At 39.3% G+C, this 19,135-nt stretch overlaps 1 protein-coding gene across 2 annotated transcripts in view; it reads right to left on the bottom strand.

The window, feature by feature from the left end:
- LOC105490720 (karyopherin subunit alpha 3) overlaps positions 1 to 19,135 on the bottom strand; it is a 95,923-nt gene that overhangs the window by 39,858 nt on the left and 36,930 nt on the right. Inside the window, exons 1-2 of one of the 2 annotated variants that reach the window (XM_011756606.3) lie at positions 9,955 to 9,973; positions 8,801 to 8,845 (exon numbers count right to left, since the gene is read on the bottom strand). In XM_011756606.3, the coding sequence (XP_011754908.1) occupies positions 8,801 to 8,842 (42 nt within the window). In that variant the 5' untranslated portion in view covers positions 8,843 to 8,845; positions 9,955 to 9,973. Of the gene's footprint in view, positions 1 to 8,800; positions 8,846 to 9,954; positions 9,974 to 19,135 lie in introns of those variants that run through there. The other variant, XM_011756605.2, reaches the window with a different exon arrangement.

Raw genomic sequence — 19,135 nt, 5'->3', positions numbered from 1 at the left:
TTCAATAGGATCAATTTAGGGAGCATCAATGTCATTATTATGTTGAGGCTTCCAATCCATGAACACAGTATACGTCTCTCCATTTCTTTATGTCTTGTTTCATGTCTTTCATCAGTATTTTGTAATATTCACTGTATAAATCCTGTACATGTTTGTTAATGTATATGGAAGTATTTTATTTTCTTTGAATTGTCTAAAAATTGTATTTTTTTATTTTGGTTTCTGCATGTTCAGCATACATAAATGCGACTGATTTCTTTATTCTGTGATCTTGCTAAACTCACCTGTTAGTTCCAGGAGCTTTCTGATAAGATTCCTTGGGATGTTCTACACAGATAATCACATTATCTGCAAATAGGGATAGTTTTAGTTCTTCCTTTACAAACTACATACCTTTCATTTCTTTTTCTTGCCTTATACGGTAATGGCTAGAACTTCCAGCATTATACTGAGTAAGAGCAGTTATGATAGACATCATCACCTTGCTTCTGAATCTCAAGGGAAAGCATTTAGTCTTTCACCATTAAGTATGATGTTAGCTGTGAGGTTTTTGTGGTGCTCTTTATCAAGATGAGGCAATTCCTTTCTATTCCTTTTACCAGAAATGAGTAACTGATATGATCGTATTTTTCTTCTCTGGCTTGTTGATATGGGGGAATTTAGAGTATTTTTAAAAATATATTTCAAACAATTAACTAAAACAAGTACTAGATCTTATCAACCAAGTGGGGCACTTGGGTGGATTTTTTCTTTATGTAGGATCTTAAACCTGCCTCACCTCCAAATCTAACGAAAATAAGGGACTTGGCCGGGCGCAGTGGCTCACGCCTGTAATCCCAGCACTTTGGGAGGCCGAGGCGGGCAGACCACAATGTCAGGAAATCAAGACCATCCTGGCTGACACGGTGAAACCCCGTCTCTACTAAAAATACAAAAAAATTAGCTGGGTGTGGTGGCGGGTGCCTGTAGTCCGAGCTACTCAAGAGGCTGAGGCAGGAGAATGGCGTGAACCCGGGAAGCGGAGCTTGCAGTGAGCCGAGATCGCGCCACTGGACTCCAGCCTGGGCAACAGAGCGAGACTCCATCTCAAAAAAAAAAAAAAAAAAAAAGGGATTTAGGCCTATCTGACTGACCAATCATCAAGAAAAGATTAGATCAAGTTTAATACAGCCGGGCGCGGTGGCTCACGCCTGTAATCCCAGCACTTTGGGAGGCTGAGGCGGGTGGATCACGAGGTCAGGAGATCGAGACTATCCTGGCTAACACGGTGAAACCCCGTCTCTACTAAAAATGCAAAAAATTAGCCCAGTGTGGCGGTGGTCGCCTGTAGACTACTTGGGAGCTGAGGCAGGAGAATGGCGTGAACCCGGGAGGTGGAGCTTGCAGTGAGCCGAGATCCCGCCACTGCACTCCAGCCTGGGCAACAGAGCGAGACTCCGTCTCAAAAAAAAAAAAAAAAAAAAAAGTTTAATATAATGTGCCGAAAGTTGAAAATACAAGTAACAGGTTTTGAGCTTATTCTCAACCCACGAAGCATTATTCAACCAACACACATGTATTTTGAGAGGCATTATAGCATAATGGTTAAGAGCTCTGCCATTTATTAGCTTGTGACTATGCAAGTTACTTAATTCCTACATAACTCTGTCTACGATGTGATTAAAAAAAAAAAAAGGAGGTACAGATGTGTTTAAGTGTTGATGCATAAAAGCCTCACTAAATTGGGAAGAAAGAGAACAAGGAGGTAAGAGAAAAAACAATTCACACAAAAGGAGTCAGAGGCCAGGTAAACAGAACATATTAATAAACAGATGTCATCTGTCATCCTCAATTTTGACAGATCAATACCTGTTATTTGAAGTGTGATCCTTACACTGGTTAATAATTCTCAAACTATTTGTTACAGTTCTGCTACAAGATAAGGGAGCTTTTACCTTCAGGGTGATAAGCGTCTAAAGTAACAAAAAAAGGTTGGGAGGGGAGCTTGTGCCAGAATGTAAATCAATTGTGAAACTAAGCACACTGTTTAGTTCAGTTATTTAGACAGAAAGACCTACTTTAAACACATTATTTTTTAAAAGTTGACAAAAATTATATATATTTATTGAGTAAAACATGATGCTTTGAAGTATGTATATGCTGTGGAATGGCTATGAGTTAATAAACACAGCTGAGTGCGGTGGCTCATGTCTGTAATTCCAGAACTTTGGGAAGTTAAGGCGGGCAGATTGTTTGAGCTCAGGAGTTTAAGACCAGCCTGGGCACATGGCGAAACCCCGTCTCTACCAAAAATACAAAAAATTAGCTGAGCATAGTGTTGAGCACCTGTGGTCCCAGCTACCCAGATACTTTGATCAGTATCTCCCCAAATCCCTGTGCCTCCCACCCCTGGCCCCAGCCCCTGGTAACCACCATCCTACTCTCTACTTCTATGAGTCTAGCTTTTTTTAGACTCTATGTGTAAGTGAGAGCATGTGATATTTGCCTTGTTTGCCTGACCTATTTCTGGTAATGTAATGTCCTCCAAGTTCGTCCATGTTGTTGTAAAAGAGAGGGTTTCTTTCTTTTAAAGGCTGAAAAGTATTCCACTATGTACATATATCACATTTTCTTTTTCTGTTTGTCTACTGGTGGACATTTAGGTTGATTCCTTATCTTGGGTATTGTGATACAATAAACATGGGAGTGCAGATATCTCTTCAACATACAGGTTTCATTTTTCCTTTGGATATATACACAGTAGTGGGACTGCTTTATCACAAGGTAGTTCTATTTTTAGGAACTTTCCCATACTGCTTTTCTATAATGGCTGTACTAACTTACATTCTGACCAAGAGTGTACAAGAGTTTCCTTTTCTCTACATCCTCACCAGCATGTGTTATCTTTCATCTTTTTGATAACGGTTATCAACAGGTGTGAAGATGAAATCTCACAGTAGTTTTAATTTTATTTCTCTGATTATTAGTAATGTTGAACAATTTTTAGTATACCTATTAGCCATTTCTATGTTTTGAGAATGTTTATTCTGGTCTTTTGCCCTTTTTTTTGAGATGGAGTCTTGCTCTGTCGCCCAGGCTGGAGTGCAGTGGCGTGATCTTGGCTCACTGCAGCCTCCGCCTCCCAGGTTCAAGCAATTCTCCTGCCTCAGCCTCCTGAGTAACTGGGACTAGTCAAGTGCCACCACACCCGGCTAGTTTTTTGTATTTTTGGTAAAGATGGGGTTTCACCGTGTTAGCCAGGATGGTCTCAATTTCCTGACATTGTGATCCGCCTGCCTTGGCCTCCCATGCCCAACCCTTGCCGATTTTTTAATTGGTTAGTCTTCCTGCTATTGAGTTGAATTCCTTATATAATATTAACCCCTTATCAGATGTATGGTTTGCAAATATTTTCTATAGGTTCTCTCTTTATTAATAGTCTCTTTTGCTGTGCAGAACCTTTTAAATTTGATATAACTGCATCTGTCTGCTTTTGTTTTGTTGTCTGTGTTTTTGGGGTCATATTCAGGAAAACATTGCCCAGACCAATATTATGGAGATTTTCCCCCGTGTTTTCTTCTAGTAGTTTTACAGTTTCACATCTTATGTTTACATTTTAATCTATTTTGAGTTGATTTTTCTGTATGGTGTGAAATAAGGGCCTGGTCTCATTCTTCTGCATGTAGACAGCCAGTTTTCCCAAGATCATTTATTGAAAAGACTGTCCTTTCCTGTTGCATGTTCTTGGCACCTTTGTCAAAAATCAACCAACTACAAATGTGTGCATTTATTTCTAGGCTCTCTGTTCTGTTCCACTGTTGTGTGTGTGTTTTTATGTCACTATCATGCTGTTTTGATTACTATAGCTTTGCAGTAGATTTTCATATCAGTGTGATGCTTCGGGTTCATTAAGATTGCTTTGGCTATTTGGGGTCTTCTGTGGTTTCATACAAATTTTAGAGGTATTTTTTTCTATTTCTGTGAAAAAATGACATTAGAGGTTGATAGAGATCATACTGAATCTGTACCTCGCTTTGGGTAGTACTGATATTTTAATAATACGAATTCTTCCAAATCCATGAACATGGGATATCTTTCCATTTACTTCTGTCAGAAGGACTCTCTTGAAGGAAGCAGTGCCTTCTTTTACATTTTGGCACAAGCTCCCTAACTTGTCACAGAGATCAGGACTTTTGAGTAGCACAGCCTATATCTAAAGTATTTGTCTTAAAACTTCAGGCTAGGTGCGGCGCCTCACGCCTGTAATCCCAGTACTTTGGGAGGCCGAGGCAGGTGGATCACGAGGTCAGGAGATCGAGACCATTCTGGCTGACATGGTGAAACCCCGTCTCTACTGAAAAATACAAAAAAAAAAAAATTAGCCGGGCATGGTGGTGGGCAAGTGTAGTCCCAGCTACTCGGGAGGCTGAGGCAGGAGAATGGCGTGAACCCAGGAGGCAGAGTTTGCAGTGAGCCGAGATTGTGCCACTGCATTCCAGCCTAGGTGACAGAGCAAGACTCCGTCTCAAAAAAAAAAAACAACAAAAAAGCTTCAATACATGACTTAAATATAAGTGCATATTTTTAGAGATCATAATTAAATTTAATTCTTGAATATTAGCACTTAATGAGTATCAACTACACAGACACAATTTGATTAGGCATTTTGACATGGGTTAAGGAAGAGACTTAGGAGTTATTTGGGAGGCTGGGGTGGAGGGATGTAGATGGATAGTGAATGTGGTTATTACCTGCACTTTGGAAGTTTACAATCTAAGGGAAAATGAAATATTCAAATATCCTTGGAGTAAAATGAGTTATAATTGACGATGATATCCTCTAGTTCAATTTCTCAATGAAACTCTGGGGACTAGCTCTCTTTTGTTTTCAAGAATCTCAATGTCACTAAATAAAAACAATGTGATTCTCTCCTCAATGGAGCAAGAGAGAGAGCAAGGCCTAGAATCAGGGACAGATACTCTGACCATAAAGAGTGGAGGAATCTTCTCTTGAAGAGCTCTCCACATCTCTGTAAAATCACATCAAAATCAACTAAGTTTTGTCTGAATAAACTTTAGGCATTGTTTCAGGAAAAGTTTGCTTTCTACTGCTTTCTTGGGGAATTCTTAAATTTGAAATAAGAAATTGCTTGAGATTTCTTTAGTTAATTTCATTTTTGGTCCTACTACAAGTATTTTCAGAAATGGAACCATAGTAACTGGAAAGGAAATAATGTTATCCAGAAAACAAGAAAGGGCACAAGCTCTAAGGCAACTAAGTTGTCTTAAAACTTCAGGCCGGGTGCAGTGGCTCACGCCTTAGTTGCTCTAAGGCAACTAAGGTGAATATTTAAAAAGATACGCTCTGATAAGCAGGAATTTTCAGTTCTATAAATTAGAGAAGGCGGCACAACAACAGGAGGATCAAGTAACCAAATATAAATATAAATTAGTAGCACAGATTTATAAGCACATTAGAGGGGCTAAAATGATTAAACTAGAGGAGGCTTCTGAATATTAGAACTAATACAAAAGTTTTAAAGTGGAATTGCAAGCACAAAAAGTTAAGGAAAAGTAAGGGCCCGTATCTGGGGGCAGACGGTATAATGTTAACAGATGGCAATAAATACTAATTGCTTAATTCCAATTTTACTTCTATTGCATCTATTAAAGAAAGTTATCTTCATTCAGTGAATGAAAATCCAGACAAAAAAAGGACACACACTATTCTACCTATATAAAGTTCTAAATATGCAAAAAAATCTGTGTTAGAAATCAGAATAATGGTTACCTTTGGGGATAACTAATGCCTAGAAAGAGGCCCTGGGGTATTCTCTTTTTTGATCCAGGAGCTGGTGGTTACACACATGTGTTCACATTACAAATATTCATCAAGCTGGATACTTACAATGTGTGGACTTTTTGTATGTATGTTGTATGTCAACAAAATGTGAAAAAGAAAAAAAGTTTAAAGTGTTAAGACTGGGAAAAACTCACCTTACTTTATTAAGCTAAAGCTTAACTCATCTCTCTGGTCAAAATGACCCAAAGATCTGAAAGAACTTGCAAATATGATTACCAAGGTATTGTTGTGTTCATAAAGGAGTTGACAGGGAACTGGAATTAGCAAGTATTTTTTAAGCTTATGTTAATGTTTATTAATATACAAAATGATCGATGATTACATTAATAGATAATAGACATAAAATAATTCTGTCTATCATATTAGCTTTTAATCCATTGATGAATGAAATAAAACAATGATCTTCCTTGTTAATTTTCTAATTTTGGAGCTACTGGGCTAATTACATAGAAAATATTCTACTGAACTTTTTGAAATTTAGTAAGTACATAATACAACTCTTAGTATTTTCAAAATTTAATTTTAAAAAGGGGATGGGGAAAGGGTACAGGAGAATGGATGTCAGGAACTATATACTATACCAATAAGCATGACACTGATTGGCAAAAATTCAAAATATGGTTATTTATTAAACATTTAGAAAAAATAAGCTAATTCCAATTTATCCTACAGGTTTCAGCTTAAATGTTATTTCTTCAGACAAATCACCTTTGAATGTCCAATTTTTAAAAAACCTCACTCTGTTAACTTTCATGGCTATTTTTCCTCCATGGCATCATTCAGAATTTGTAAGGATATATTTGGTTATGTGATTATTTATCTAGTGTTCATCTCCATGAGACAATTGCTCAAATGGTAATGCTTGGTTGAATAACTGAACGTATTTCTGATGAAGACCTTATAAATGTAGTTAAAATGGGCTTCTGGCAAAACTGTTTTAAAACTTTACAGATTTGAAGAGCTACCTAGCCAGTGTATGAAGCAAAGCATGTATTTAAAATAATTATTAAATAATAAATGCACAAGTCTATTTCTAGTGACTCTAAGAGAATGTGTACTTTCAGAATCAAGACCTCCTTCCTTCTCCCTACAACTGAAAAGTTTCAAGATGGTAATTTTTTTTTATTTGATTTTTTTTTTTTTTTTGAGACAGAGTCTTGCTCTGTCACCTAGGCTGGAGTGCAGTAGCACGATCTTGGCTCACTGCAGCCTCTGCCTCCAAGGTTCAAGCAATTCTTCAGCCTCAGCCTCCTGAGTAGCTGTAACTATAGGTGCATGCCACCACACCCAACTAATTTTTGTATTTTTAGTAGAGATAGGAATTCACCACGTTGGCCAGGCTGGTCTTGAACTCTTGACCTCAGGTGATCTGTCTGCCTCAGCCTCCCAAAGTGTTGGAATGATGGCGTGAACCACCGCACCCAGCCCAAGATGGTAATTTAATATAGGAAGGAGTTTTAGGAGTGAATTAGATGAGGAAAAGTCTAACCTAAGACAAAAATCAAAGATGTGAAATAAGTTTTTAATTTATTTTTTAAAAGATATGTGTATAGGCCAGGTGCAGTGGCTCACGCCTGTAATCCCAGCACTTTGGGAGGCTGAGGCGGGCAGATCACGAGGTCAGGAGATCGAGACCATTCTGGCTAATATGGTGAAACCCAGTCTTTACTAAAAATACAACAAATTAGCTGGACAAGGTGGCAGGTGCCTGTAGTCCCAGCTACTCGGGAGGCTGAGGCAGGAGAACGGCATGAATTGGGAGGCAGAGGTTGCAGTGAGCCAAGATTGCACCACTGCACTTCAGCCTGGCCAACAAAGCAAGACCCTGCCTCAAAAAAAAAAAAGATACGTGTATAGAAAGAGAATTCACTATTATTTTCTTGATTAGCAATTTAAATATGTTTCAAATAAAATGTGTTCACATGAATACAAAATTTGGGCCAGGCATGATAGTTCATGCCTGTAATCCCAGGAGAAGGAGAATTGTTTGAGTCCAGGAATTCAAGGTCAGCCTAGGCAACACAGTGAGACCTAGTCGCTACAAAAAATAAACAAAATTAGCTGGGTGTGGTGGTGTGCCTTTATTCATAGATACTCAGCCGGCTGAGGTGGGAGGACCACTTGAACCTGGGAGGTCAAGCTCGCAGTGAGCCAAGATCACACCACTTCACTCCAACCTGCACAGAGTGAAACACTGTCTCAAAAAAAGAAAAAGATCTCCTGACCTCGTGATCTGCCCGTCTTGGCCTCCCAAAGTGCTGGGATTACAGGCTTGAGCCACCGCGCCCGGCCACGGTGAAACCCCATCTCTACTAAAAAAAATACAAAAATCTAGCCGGGCGAGGTGGCGGGCGCCTGTAGTCCCAGCTACTCGGGAGGCTGAGGCAGGAGAATGGCGTGAACCCGGGAGGCGGAGCTTGCAGTGAGCTGAGATCCGGCCACTGCACTCCAGCCTGGGCGACAGAGCGAGACTCCGTCTCAAAAAAAAAAAAGAAAGAAAAAGAAAAAGAAAAAAGAAAACACAATCTGATGAAGGTAACTCTAAGATCCTCCAAAAGTAATGGAAGAAAATATAATAAATTTTAATAACAGTTGCTTTCAGTTACGAAAATACAAGGTTTTTCTACTTTTATTTATTTATCTAAAGCATCTTAAACAAGTATGTATAACTTTACACAGGGAAAGGGAGAGGAAGCCTACAGAAAGAGGATGTCAAAGAAAAAGTATCTAACTTCATCAGATGTTATGAAATTTCAGTGATGGTAAAGTGCTTCACACAGGGCTTACTACCCTCAGTAAATGAAAGTTATTACAAATAAGTACCATGATAAAGTATCCAGTGATGTGTGATTTTAGGGATGACCACAAATTTGCCACAGTATTTTCATTATTCAAGATACACAGAATTTTAACATCAGAAAAATCTAATTACTTTTATTTAAATGTAAATCAACCTTACCTTCCGCAGTTCCACTGTCACTTCATTTCTATGTCTTCGCATTGTCTAGAAAAGAAAAAGATTACAGATGTATCAAAATATGGATACTGCTAGTATATAAAGATCTCAACTGGGCGCAGTGGCTCACGCCTATAATCCTAGCACTCTGGGAGGCCAAGGCGGGCAAATCACTTGAGGTCAGGAGTTCAAAACCAGCCTGGCCAACAAGGTAAAACCCAGTCTCTACTAAAAACACAAAAAAATGAGACACCTGTAATCCCAGCTACTTGGGAGGCTGAGGCAGGAGAATTGCTTGAACCTGGGAGGCAGAGGTTGCAGCAAGCCAAGGTGGCGCCAGTGCACTCCAGGCCTGGGAGACAGAGCAAGACTGCATCTCCCCCCACAAAAAAAAAAAAAAAAAACTCAAGATATTTGAGTTAGAAGTAATTTAATCTTGGCTGGGTGCAGTGGCTCACACCTGTAATCCCAGCACCTTAGGAGGCTGGAGGATCACTTGGGGCCAGGAGTTCGAGACCAGGGCCAACATGGCAAAACCCCATCTCTACTAAAAATATCAAAATTAGCTGGGTGCAGTAGCATGCCCCTGTAGTCCCAGCTACTCCTGAAGGCTGAAGCTCAAGAATCGCTTGAACTTGGGAGACAGAGGTTGAAGTAAGCTGAGATCATGCCACTGCACTTTAGCTTGGGTGACAGAGCAAGACTCTGTCTCAAAAAATAAATAAATAAGAAAGAAAGAAGAAATGTATAATATCTCAATGACTAACACATCTTATACTTTAAATGATGAGCTACAATTTGTTAAAAAGCCAAATTCTGTATTTTACTGGATATCTGTTGGTTAATTTTGTAGAAGGTGGGACTTGGCTGCCTAGGACCCATTTTCCTGCCCTAATTGTACCCAGTCATCTTTGGGGAATTATATCCTTCCCATCCTGAAGTCTTAATGAGACCTAAGTGGCTCACTCTTTCCTAGCTTAAATAGGTCACAAGACTCAACTACACTAACAGAATTATCTCTTCTATAACTCTGAATCTTAAGGAGAAAGGGAAAAAAAGGCACATTAAATTCCAAAGGAAGAATTTTGGACAAGGTAGTAAATAATGCCTGTATCCCTGACTTGCTCAATTCCCAGTTCTTCCATTTCTCTACTCACCTTATGAACTACTTTACATTCTTCCAATAAACTATGGTTTTGCTTAAGTCAGCCATAGATGGTTTCTGATGCCTTCAATCAATGAATTATATCTCTAATGATTCATATTTTTAAAAAGTAAATTCATTGGCATGGCCTTAAAAACATGAAAATAAAAATAAGTTTGAGATAGATGTTTTGTATCAAAAGGTAAGATATCCTTCTGAGTTTATTAAGAGGCATGCCTTATGGGGAAACACTGAAATAATATATATCTCCCCTCTAACATACTTACTGGGGAAAATCCCACCCCTGATATTCAACGTGGGTTCTTTTCTATTTCCCTAAGTGTCAGCTGGTCTGAGAAAGGGAAAGAGTACGAGAGAGAAATTTTAAAGCTGGGTGTCCGGGGGAGACATCACATGTCGGCAGGTTCTGTGATGCCCCCTGAGCCGTAAAACCAGTAAGTTTTTATTAGCGATTTTCAAAAGGGGAGGGAGTGCACGAATAGGGTGTGGATCACAGAGATCACATGCTTCACAAGGTAATAACAAAATATCACAAAGCAAATGGAGGCAGGGTGAAATCACAGGATTACAGGACCACAAGACGGGGCAAAATTAAAATTGCTAATGAAGATTCAGGCATACATTGTCATTGATAACATCTTATCAGGAGACAGGGTTTGACAGCAGACAACCAGTCTGACCAAAATTTATTAGGCGGGAATTTCCTCATCCTAATAAGCCTGGGAACACTTCAGGAGACTGGGGCTTATTTCATCCCTTTGTCTTCGACCGTACAAGACAGCCAGCCCCCAAAGCGGCCATTTTAGAGGCCTACTCTCAGGGGCGCATTCTCTTTCTCAGGGATGTTCCTTGCTGAGAAAAAGAATTCAGCGATATTTCTCCTATTTGTTTTTGAAAGAAGAGAAATACGGCTGTGTTCTGCCCAGCTCACCAGCAGTCAGAATTTAAGGTTATCTCCCTTGTTCCCTGAACATTGCTGTTATCCTGTTCTTTTTTCAAGGTGCCCAGATATCATATTGTTCAAAGACACATGCTCTACAAACAATTTGTGCAGTTAACACAATCATCACAGGGTCCTGAGGCAACATTCACCCTCCTCAGCTTACTAAAATGATGGGATTAAGAGATTAAAGTAAAGACAGGCATAGGAAATCACAAGGGTATTGATTGGGGAAGTGATAAGTGTCCATGAAATCTTCACAATTTATGTTCAGAGATTGCAGTAAAGACAGGTGTAAGATATTATAAAAGTATTAATTTGGGGAACTAATAAATGTCCATGAAATCGTCACAATTTATGTTCTTCGGCCACGGCTTCAGCCAGTCCCTCTGTTCAGGGTCCCTGACTTCCCACAACACACACTGATATAACGGATTCTTTTATTATACATATAAGCATGGTTACATCCTTACATTCTTGGAATAAAGGCTATATGGTTACGGTATATTATTCTTTTAATATACTGCCAGATTCAGTACGCTATATTTTATTTAATAATTCTTGTGATATCTCTTTCTAAAACCACAGTGATCTTCTTAAGGAAAAAAATCTCATAAAATTCAAATTATAAAGTTTGCTAAGTATACTGAAATAATCTAGATATAAACTTACAGTTAAATAGAGACATATATTAAATATAAACAAAACTGCCAAACAAAATTCAAATTAGTCATATTCATTTCATGTGATGGAATGATACACTGATAAAAACTATTATGCCTGATAAGGTTCAACACTAGAAAGAGCGTTGAATTTAATTCTATACTTAGTATGTTTCTATATTGTGACTTTAGTACTATTAATAGAGAGAATGTCTTATGCATAAATTCATAAAAATGACAACAAATGTCGAACAATCTTCAAATACCAACATTAATGAAGTGTTATTTGACAACTCTGTAAGCTATCTTTATTCACTGGAAGATTAGAACTCTACCACTGTTAAAAATTTTACCTAAATGAATATTTACTCCAATTGTTCCTATAACTGAAAAGAAAAATATTTTCATTGCAATATTTGCAACACTTATTTATGAATTATTGTAAGATGATACATAACAAAAAGACCCAGGTAGCATATCTGCTCCAAAATATGATTTTCTGCTCTACCATCTTAATTCACACTCAGGTATTTCTGTATAGAAAGAATTGGTGAGTTAAATTCTGAAGAACCACACTAAATTAGGAAACCACACTTAAGTGGTGATTAATTTAACATTTTAAATACACCTAAACAGGAGTTAGCTCCCAGGTAATAAGTGCTTCGAAAATGAACATCTCAATTTATAGACACTGGTTTGATAATCTACATAAGGAAAGTTGGAAATAGACTTTTACGGCTAACGTAGAACTGTTATTCAAGATACAGGAATTGACTAGAAATGCAGGCACTTGATTCTTACTTGTTTGGGGTCTAAGAATCTGGCAGGCCCTACAGCTCAACTTCAGAGAAGTTTCTGTGTCTAGAAACCCCCTTGATCCTGTGTTCCATCTTAGAGAACTGTATCACCTAATCCTAGTCAGAACATTATGGTATCTGCTTAGGGCTGAAGTTTTCTTACAAGGTGGTCATCTCCAGTCTAAAAGTACTATACGCATGAAACAAACTGTGTGACTTTTGTGACTGTTTACTAATACGTGTTTATATATGTAGCAGAATTCTAAGACTTGTGTATATAACTTATTAATAGCAAAACTTCAAAGGCGAAAGTATCTATTACGCTCACCTATCTCTAATAATTAAAGACCACTTATTCACCCAAAAGAATCATGAGTGTAGGCCGGGCGCGGTGGCTCAAGCCTGTAATCCCAGCACTTTGGGAGGCCGAGACGGGCGGATCACGAGGTCAGGAGATCGAGACCATCCTGGCTAACACGGTGAAACCCCGTCTCTACTAAAAAATACAAAAAACTAGCCGGGTGAGGTGGCGGGCGCCTGTAGTCCCAGCTACTCGGGAGGCTGAGGCAGGAGAATGGCGTAAACTTGGGAGGCGGAGCTTGCAGTGAGCTGAGATCCGGCCACTGCACCCCAGCCTGGGCGGCAGAGCAAGACTCCGTCTCAAAAAAAAAAAAAAAAAAAAAAAAAAGAATCATGAGTGTAAATGGCCAAACTCACTTAGGTCAGTTAAGAAGAGGTACTGACTACTATACATGATATAAGTGCCTCTGAGTTAGTCGTGACTTATTATGCTCTTTGTTTAAATTAAAGAAAAAGATGGATTCCCTTATATTCTCCCTTATATTCTTCCCAAGTGATCTCATCTACCCTCATGTCTGCAATTACTGTTTCATGACCACTCTCAAGTATCTATTTTTAGTCCACTGTCTCTTAAGCTCCTAATCTATAAGTCATTCACCCATTCAACAAAAATTTACTCAATACATTTAAAATACATCGGGCAATACATTTGCCAACTAGGAAGCAAGTACAGAATTCACATTCTAGCACAGGGATCGGCAAACTATAGCCTGTGTATCAAATCTGGCAGGCTGTTTTTGTACGTCACAACAGGAACGGTTTTTACATTTTTTAAGTGGTTACATTATAAATGATATTAAGTACCTACATCATGCTCTTATTTTTGCCTTTTTGCCCTCAAATGCTAAAATATCTACTATTTGTCCTTTTAAGGAAAAGTTAGCGGGCTAGGTGCAGTGGTTCACGCCTGTAATCCCAACACTTTTGGAGGCCAAGGCAGGAGGATCACTTAAGCACAGGCACACTCAGCTGATTTTTCATTTTTTGTAGAGGTAGCATCTCATTGTGCTCATGTGTGCAACTACAGTTTCAGTTACTCAGGGGAGCTGAGATGGAGGACTGCTTAAGCACAGGAAGTCAAGGGTGCAGGGAGCCATGATGGTGCCATTGCATTTCAGCCTAGGCAACAGAGTGAGACCCTGCCTTGGCAAAAAAAAAAAAAAAAAAAAAAAGGTTTGCCAACACCTGGTCTAGTGGAAATGAGAGTAATAATGAGTGATAAAAATGTGTTAAGCTGGCCGGGTGCAGTGGCTCACACCTGTAATCCCAGCACTTTGGAGGCAGAGGCAGGCAGATCACCTGAAGTCAGGAGTTCGAGACCAGCCTGGCCAACATGGTGAAACCCCCATCTCTACTAAAAATATCAAAATTAGCTGGGCATGGTGGCGCATGCCTGTAATCCCAGTTACTCAACAGGCTGAGGCATAAGAATTGCTTGAACCTGGGAGGCAGAGGTTGCAGTGAGCCAAGAGTGCGCCACTGTACTCCAGCCTGGGCAACAGAGTGAGATTCTGTCTCAAAAAAAAAAAAAAGGATGAAGCCTGAGATAGGAAAGTAAATGTTAAGTTTTGTATCAAAAGGAGATATAATCAGAGGGACAGAAAAAGGCTCCCAAAACAATTAAAATATGTGCATATGTATGTTAGGGGCTGGAAGAGAGATTATTTTAAGGCTTCAAACTCAGTATGCTTAAAACTAATATACTTGTTCCCTTCCTAACACCCTCACCAAAAAGATCCCCACATCTCCTCTCCTGTCAATACTCCTAATGCCAGGAAACTATACAACCATCCAAATAGTTGCAAGAGACCAATCCTGGAAGACTATCCCTGTCTACTCACTCTTTCAGTCCTTTGAAATCAAACAAGTCACCAAAACAGGATTCAAACCTCCCAGCTCCACCGCCACTATCTAAGAGTAAGGCACCATCATCTAATCTGGACTACTAAAATAGCCTAACCAGTCTTCTTCCATGCCCTGAATCAATTTTCCACAATGCAGCCGGGGGATTCTTTTTAAAATGCAAAACCTGCGTTATCTTTCTCTCGAATAAGATGTGTCAATGATTTTTTTCATCTCTTGGCATCCCCTGCCCCACCCAAAAAAATGTCATCAGAATAGCCAAACTCAAACTCCACAGACAAAACCTACAAGAGGGCCAGGCACAATGGCTCACGCCTGTAATCCCAGAACTTTGGGAGGCTGAGGCGGGAGTATTGCTTGAGCCCAGAAATTTGAGACCAGCCTGTGCAACACAGTGAGACTCTGTCTCTACAAAAAAATCAAAAATTAGCCAGATGTGGTGGTGTGCACCTGTGGTCCCAGTTCTTCAGGAAGCTGAGGCAAGAAAATGGCTTGAGCCCAGAAGGTCAAGGCTGCAGTGAGCCATGATCATACCACTACACTCCAGCCTGAGTGATAGAGACCCTGTCCCCAAAACAAGCAAACAAACAACACCTACAAGATTGGGAGACAAAGTATTCCAACAAATTCTCAAATACAAGCAGGGTCTGGTTAAATCACCAGCTACAGGACTCATATGGTACCAGCATATATGCAGAAGACAATGGAAGGGCAGAAGTTATGGGGTAATTGAAGACCTGAGAACAAGAAAACTCCCAAATCATGAATGACTAGAGACTTTGGAAAGGCAACTTGAGAACAGTTGCAAATGGAAGGGATCTTTTGCACATACCAACACTGTAAAGTATGATGGAGCTAGACTCAAAATCAAAGAACTAAAGTCCTCTTCCTGGACAATGTCCTACAATGAACAGAGCCAGACCTCAGAAAACAGGATGCCAATGCCACCTCCGTTAAAAAAAAAAAAAAAAATCATCTTGTAACATACAACAGAAGAAAAAGATCTTGAATGGTGAAACTAGAAAGACTATCCTGACCCACTTCTTGCTCTTAAAAGTTCAGGAAAATCTATCAAAAAATGGACAGGAAAGGACTGGCGTTGAAGCCCATGCTATAAGAAATGAGAGAACAGGAAACAGAGTGATGCTATTGAAAGCCTACTGAAAAGACATACACACAAAACTGATCAAAACTGTCCTAGAAAATGATAGAAAATGTGAAAGAACATTATCAGTCAGAATTAGAAAAACTCAGAAATGAGGTCCTAGCAATCAAAAAAGGATTAGAAATAAAGGAAAAAAGTATTTCAGAAAGGAACCTAGCCAAGAGCAATCTTAAGAGCCAGTATGCAACAGATAATGCTTAAGAGAAACAGACTATGTAAAGGAAAAAAACTGTAATCAGAAATGAAGGTGAAAATTATCAGAAAGAAGTGACAATAAAGGCACTTAGATTTTAAGTTCATATAATAAAGAGTCCTCAAATAAGAAAACCGAAGGAATGAAACAGAGCAAATACTTAAAACTATAAATCAAGAAAAACTTCCTGAAATTAGAAGACTTGAACTGAAATACTGAAAGTACACCCAAGTACCGGGGGAATCCATCCAGAAAAACCAACACTGAGACATATACAAGTAAAACTAACGGACTTCCAAAAAGCAAATAAAAGAAAAATGCATCTGGACATCAGGCAAAAAATATTGAAAATGTGAATCAAGGACTTTATATCCAGTCAAAGCCACTAAATTTAAAGCATACAAGTGGCAAAACAACTGTTATGAACACAACTCAAGGACTACTGTTTATATGACCACTTCCTGAAGAATTTAATAGAGAATGGTCACCACACAACCAAAGTAACTGGAGAGACACTGATACAAGGTGACTGTGAGCACTGAATTTATTTACCTGTAGAACTAAGGTAGGGATCCCCAATCCCTGGGCCGCGAACTGGTGCCAGTCCATGGGCTACTACTAGGAGGTGGGCTGCACAGCAGCAGGAAGTGAGCATTAGGGCCTCAGCTCCATCTCCTGTGAGATCAGGGTTGGCATTAGATTCTCACAGGAACACAAACCTTGTTGTGAACTGAGCATGTGAGGGATCTAGGTTGTGTGCTCCTTATGAGAATCTAACGAATGCCTGATGATCTGTGGTGTAACAGTTTCATCCCAAAACCATCCTCCCCCACCAGCCATTCATGGAAAAACTGTCTTCCATGAAAATGGTCCCTGGTGCCATAAAGGTTGGGAACCACTGTTATAAGGGATAAAATATAGTATTTAACTGCTACATGCCCTGACAATGTAGACACAAAGTTCAAGAGGAAGACAAAACATGTATGTGAAATACAGAGTAAGTGGGCTGGGTACAGTGGCTCACACCTATAATCCCAGCACTTTGGGAGGCTGAGGCGGGTGGATCACTTGAGGACAGGAGTTCGAGACCAGTCTGGCCAACATGGTGGTGTACCATGGTGTACTAAAAATACAAAAAAATAGCCGGGTGTGGTGGTGTGCACCTGTAATCCCAGCTATTCAGGAGGGTGAGGCAGAGAATCGCTTGAACCTGGGAGGGGGAGGCTGCACTGAACCGAGATCACATCACTGCACTCCAGACTGGGTGACAGAACAAGACTCCATCTCAAGAAAAATAAAAACAAAAAAACAACAAAGTGTACTGATCGCCTTATTAACTATTAACTGGTGAGAAAAGGAAATTGCATCACATCAGATGCTGAAGGAGAGTAGAGCAGAAAAGAGGTTAAAGCAGTGCTGAGAGAGAAATTTAAAGCACCTAATGCAAACATTAGGAAAGACAGAAAGTCAAACCAATAATCAAAACTCCCAGCTTCGACAGCCTACAACATAAAAAGCAAAACCGAAAACAAGTAGGAGGAATTAATAAACAGAAATCAATGAAACTGAAAACAAAAAAGTAGAGAAAATTAATGAAACAAAAACCTAGTTCTTAAAAGAAAAAAAAAATCAGTAAAATTAACACAAGACTGGCCAAAAAAAAAGAGAGAAAGTGCAGAAATTATATTAGAAATGAAAAAGGTAGGGCCGGGCGCGGTGGCTCAAGCCTGTAATCCCAGCACTTTGGGAGGCCGAGGCGGGCGGATCACAAGTTCAGGAGATCGAGACCACAGTGAAACCCCGTCTCTACTAAAAATACAAAAAATTAGCCGGGCACGGTGGCGGGCGCCTGTAGTCCTAGCTACTCAGGAGGCTGAGGCAGGAGAATGGCGTGAACCCAGGAGGCGGAGCTTGCAGTGAGCCGAGATCGCGCCACTGCACTCCAGCCTGGGCAACAGCGTGAGACTCCGTCTCAAAAAAAAAAAAAAAAAAAAAAAAAAAAAAAAAAAAAAAAAAAAAGAAATGAAAAAGGTACTATCACTACAGACTTTGCAGACATCAAAAGAACAAGGGAAAACTACAAACAATTCTACACACATAAATTTGACAATTTAGATGAAATGGACCAATGCCTCAAAAAGCAAGAACTATCACACCTCACTCAATATGAAATACCTAATTTGAGTAAGTCTGTAACTATTAAGATGATTATATTTATAATTTTAAAACTTCCCTTCAGGGTTTGGATGGTTTAACTAGAGAATTCTTCCAAATGCCTAAAGAAGAACTAACACCAATTTTATATAATCTCTCCAAAAAACAGATGGGATACACTTCTCAATTCACTTTATGAAGCTAATTACAAAATTACCTGATAACAAAACCAGACAAGACAGCATTAAAAAAAAAAAAAAAGAAGAAGAAGAAGAAAAGAAACTGCAGGCCCATATCTCAATGACTGCAGATGCAAAAATTCTTATCAAAATGTTACCAACTAGAATTCACTATACTACCAGACTTCACTCTAGGGATACAAGGCTGGTTCTGTATTTGAAAATCAATCAATATAAACCATACTAATAGGCTAATGAAGACAAATCAAGGATTATATTATTCAATGCAGATAAAAATTTGACAAAATTCAACATCCATTTACAGTAAAAACACTCAGAAAAATAAAAGCCTAGAGTTAACATTCTAGTGGTGAAAGTCTGAATACTGTTTCCCTAGATTGAGAACAAGAAAATGGTGTCCATTCTCACCAGTATTATTCAACATAGGAAGTTCTAGCCAGTAAAATAAGGCAAGAAAATAAAGTAAAAGGCATATAGACGCAAAAGAAAGAAAACAATCCTGGCTGGGTGCGGTGGCTTACTCCTGTCATCCCAGCACTATGGTAGGCCGAGGTGGGCGGATCACGAGGTCAAGAGATTGAGACCATCCTGGCTTACATGGTGAAACCCCGTCCCTATTAAAAACACAAAAATTAGCTGGGTGTGGCGCACGCCTGTAGTCCCAGCTACTCGGGAGGCTGAGACAGGGGAATCGCTTGAACCTGGGAGGCGGAGGTTGCAGTGAGCCAAGATCGCGCCACTGCACTCTAGCCTGGTGACAGAGGGAGACTCCATCTCAAAAATAAAAAATAAAATAAAATAAAAGAAATAAAACAATCCCTTATTTGCAGAAAACATGA

Source organism: Macaca nemestrina, chromosome 16 (genome assembly GCF_043159975.1).
Source record: "Macaca nemestrina isolate mMacNem1 chromosome 16, mMacNem.hap1, whole genome shotgun sequence".
Classification (NCBI taxonomy): domain Eukaryota; kingdom Metazoa; phylum Chordata; class Mammalia; order Primates; family Cercopithecidae; genus Macaca; species Macaca nemestrina.
This window is presented reverse-complemented; position numbering and strand designations above follow the sequence as displayed.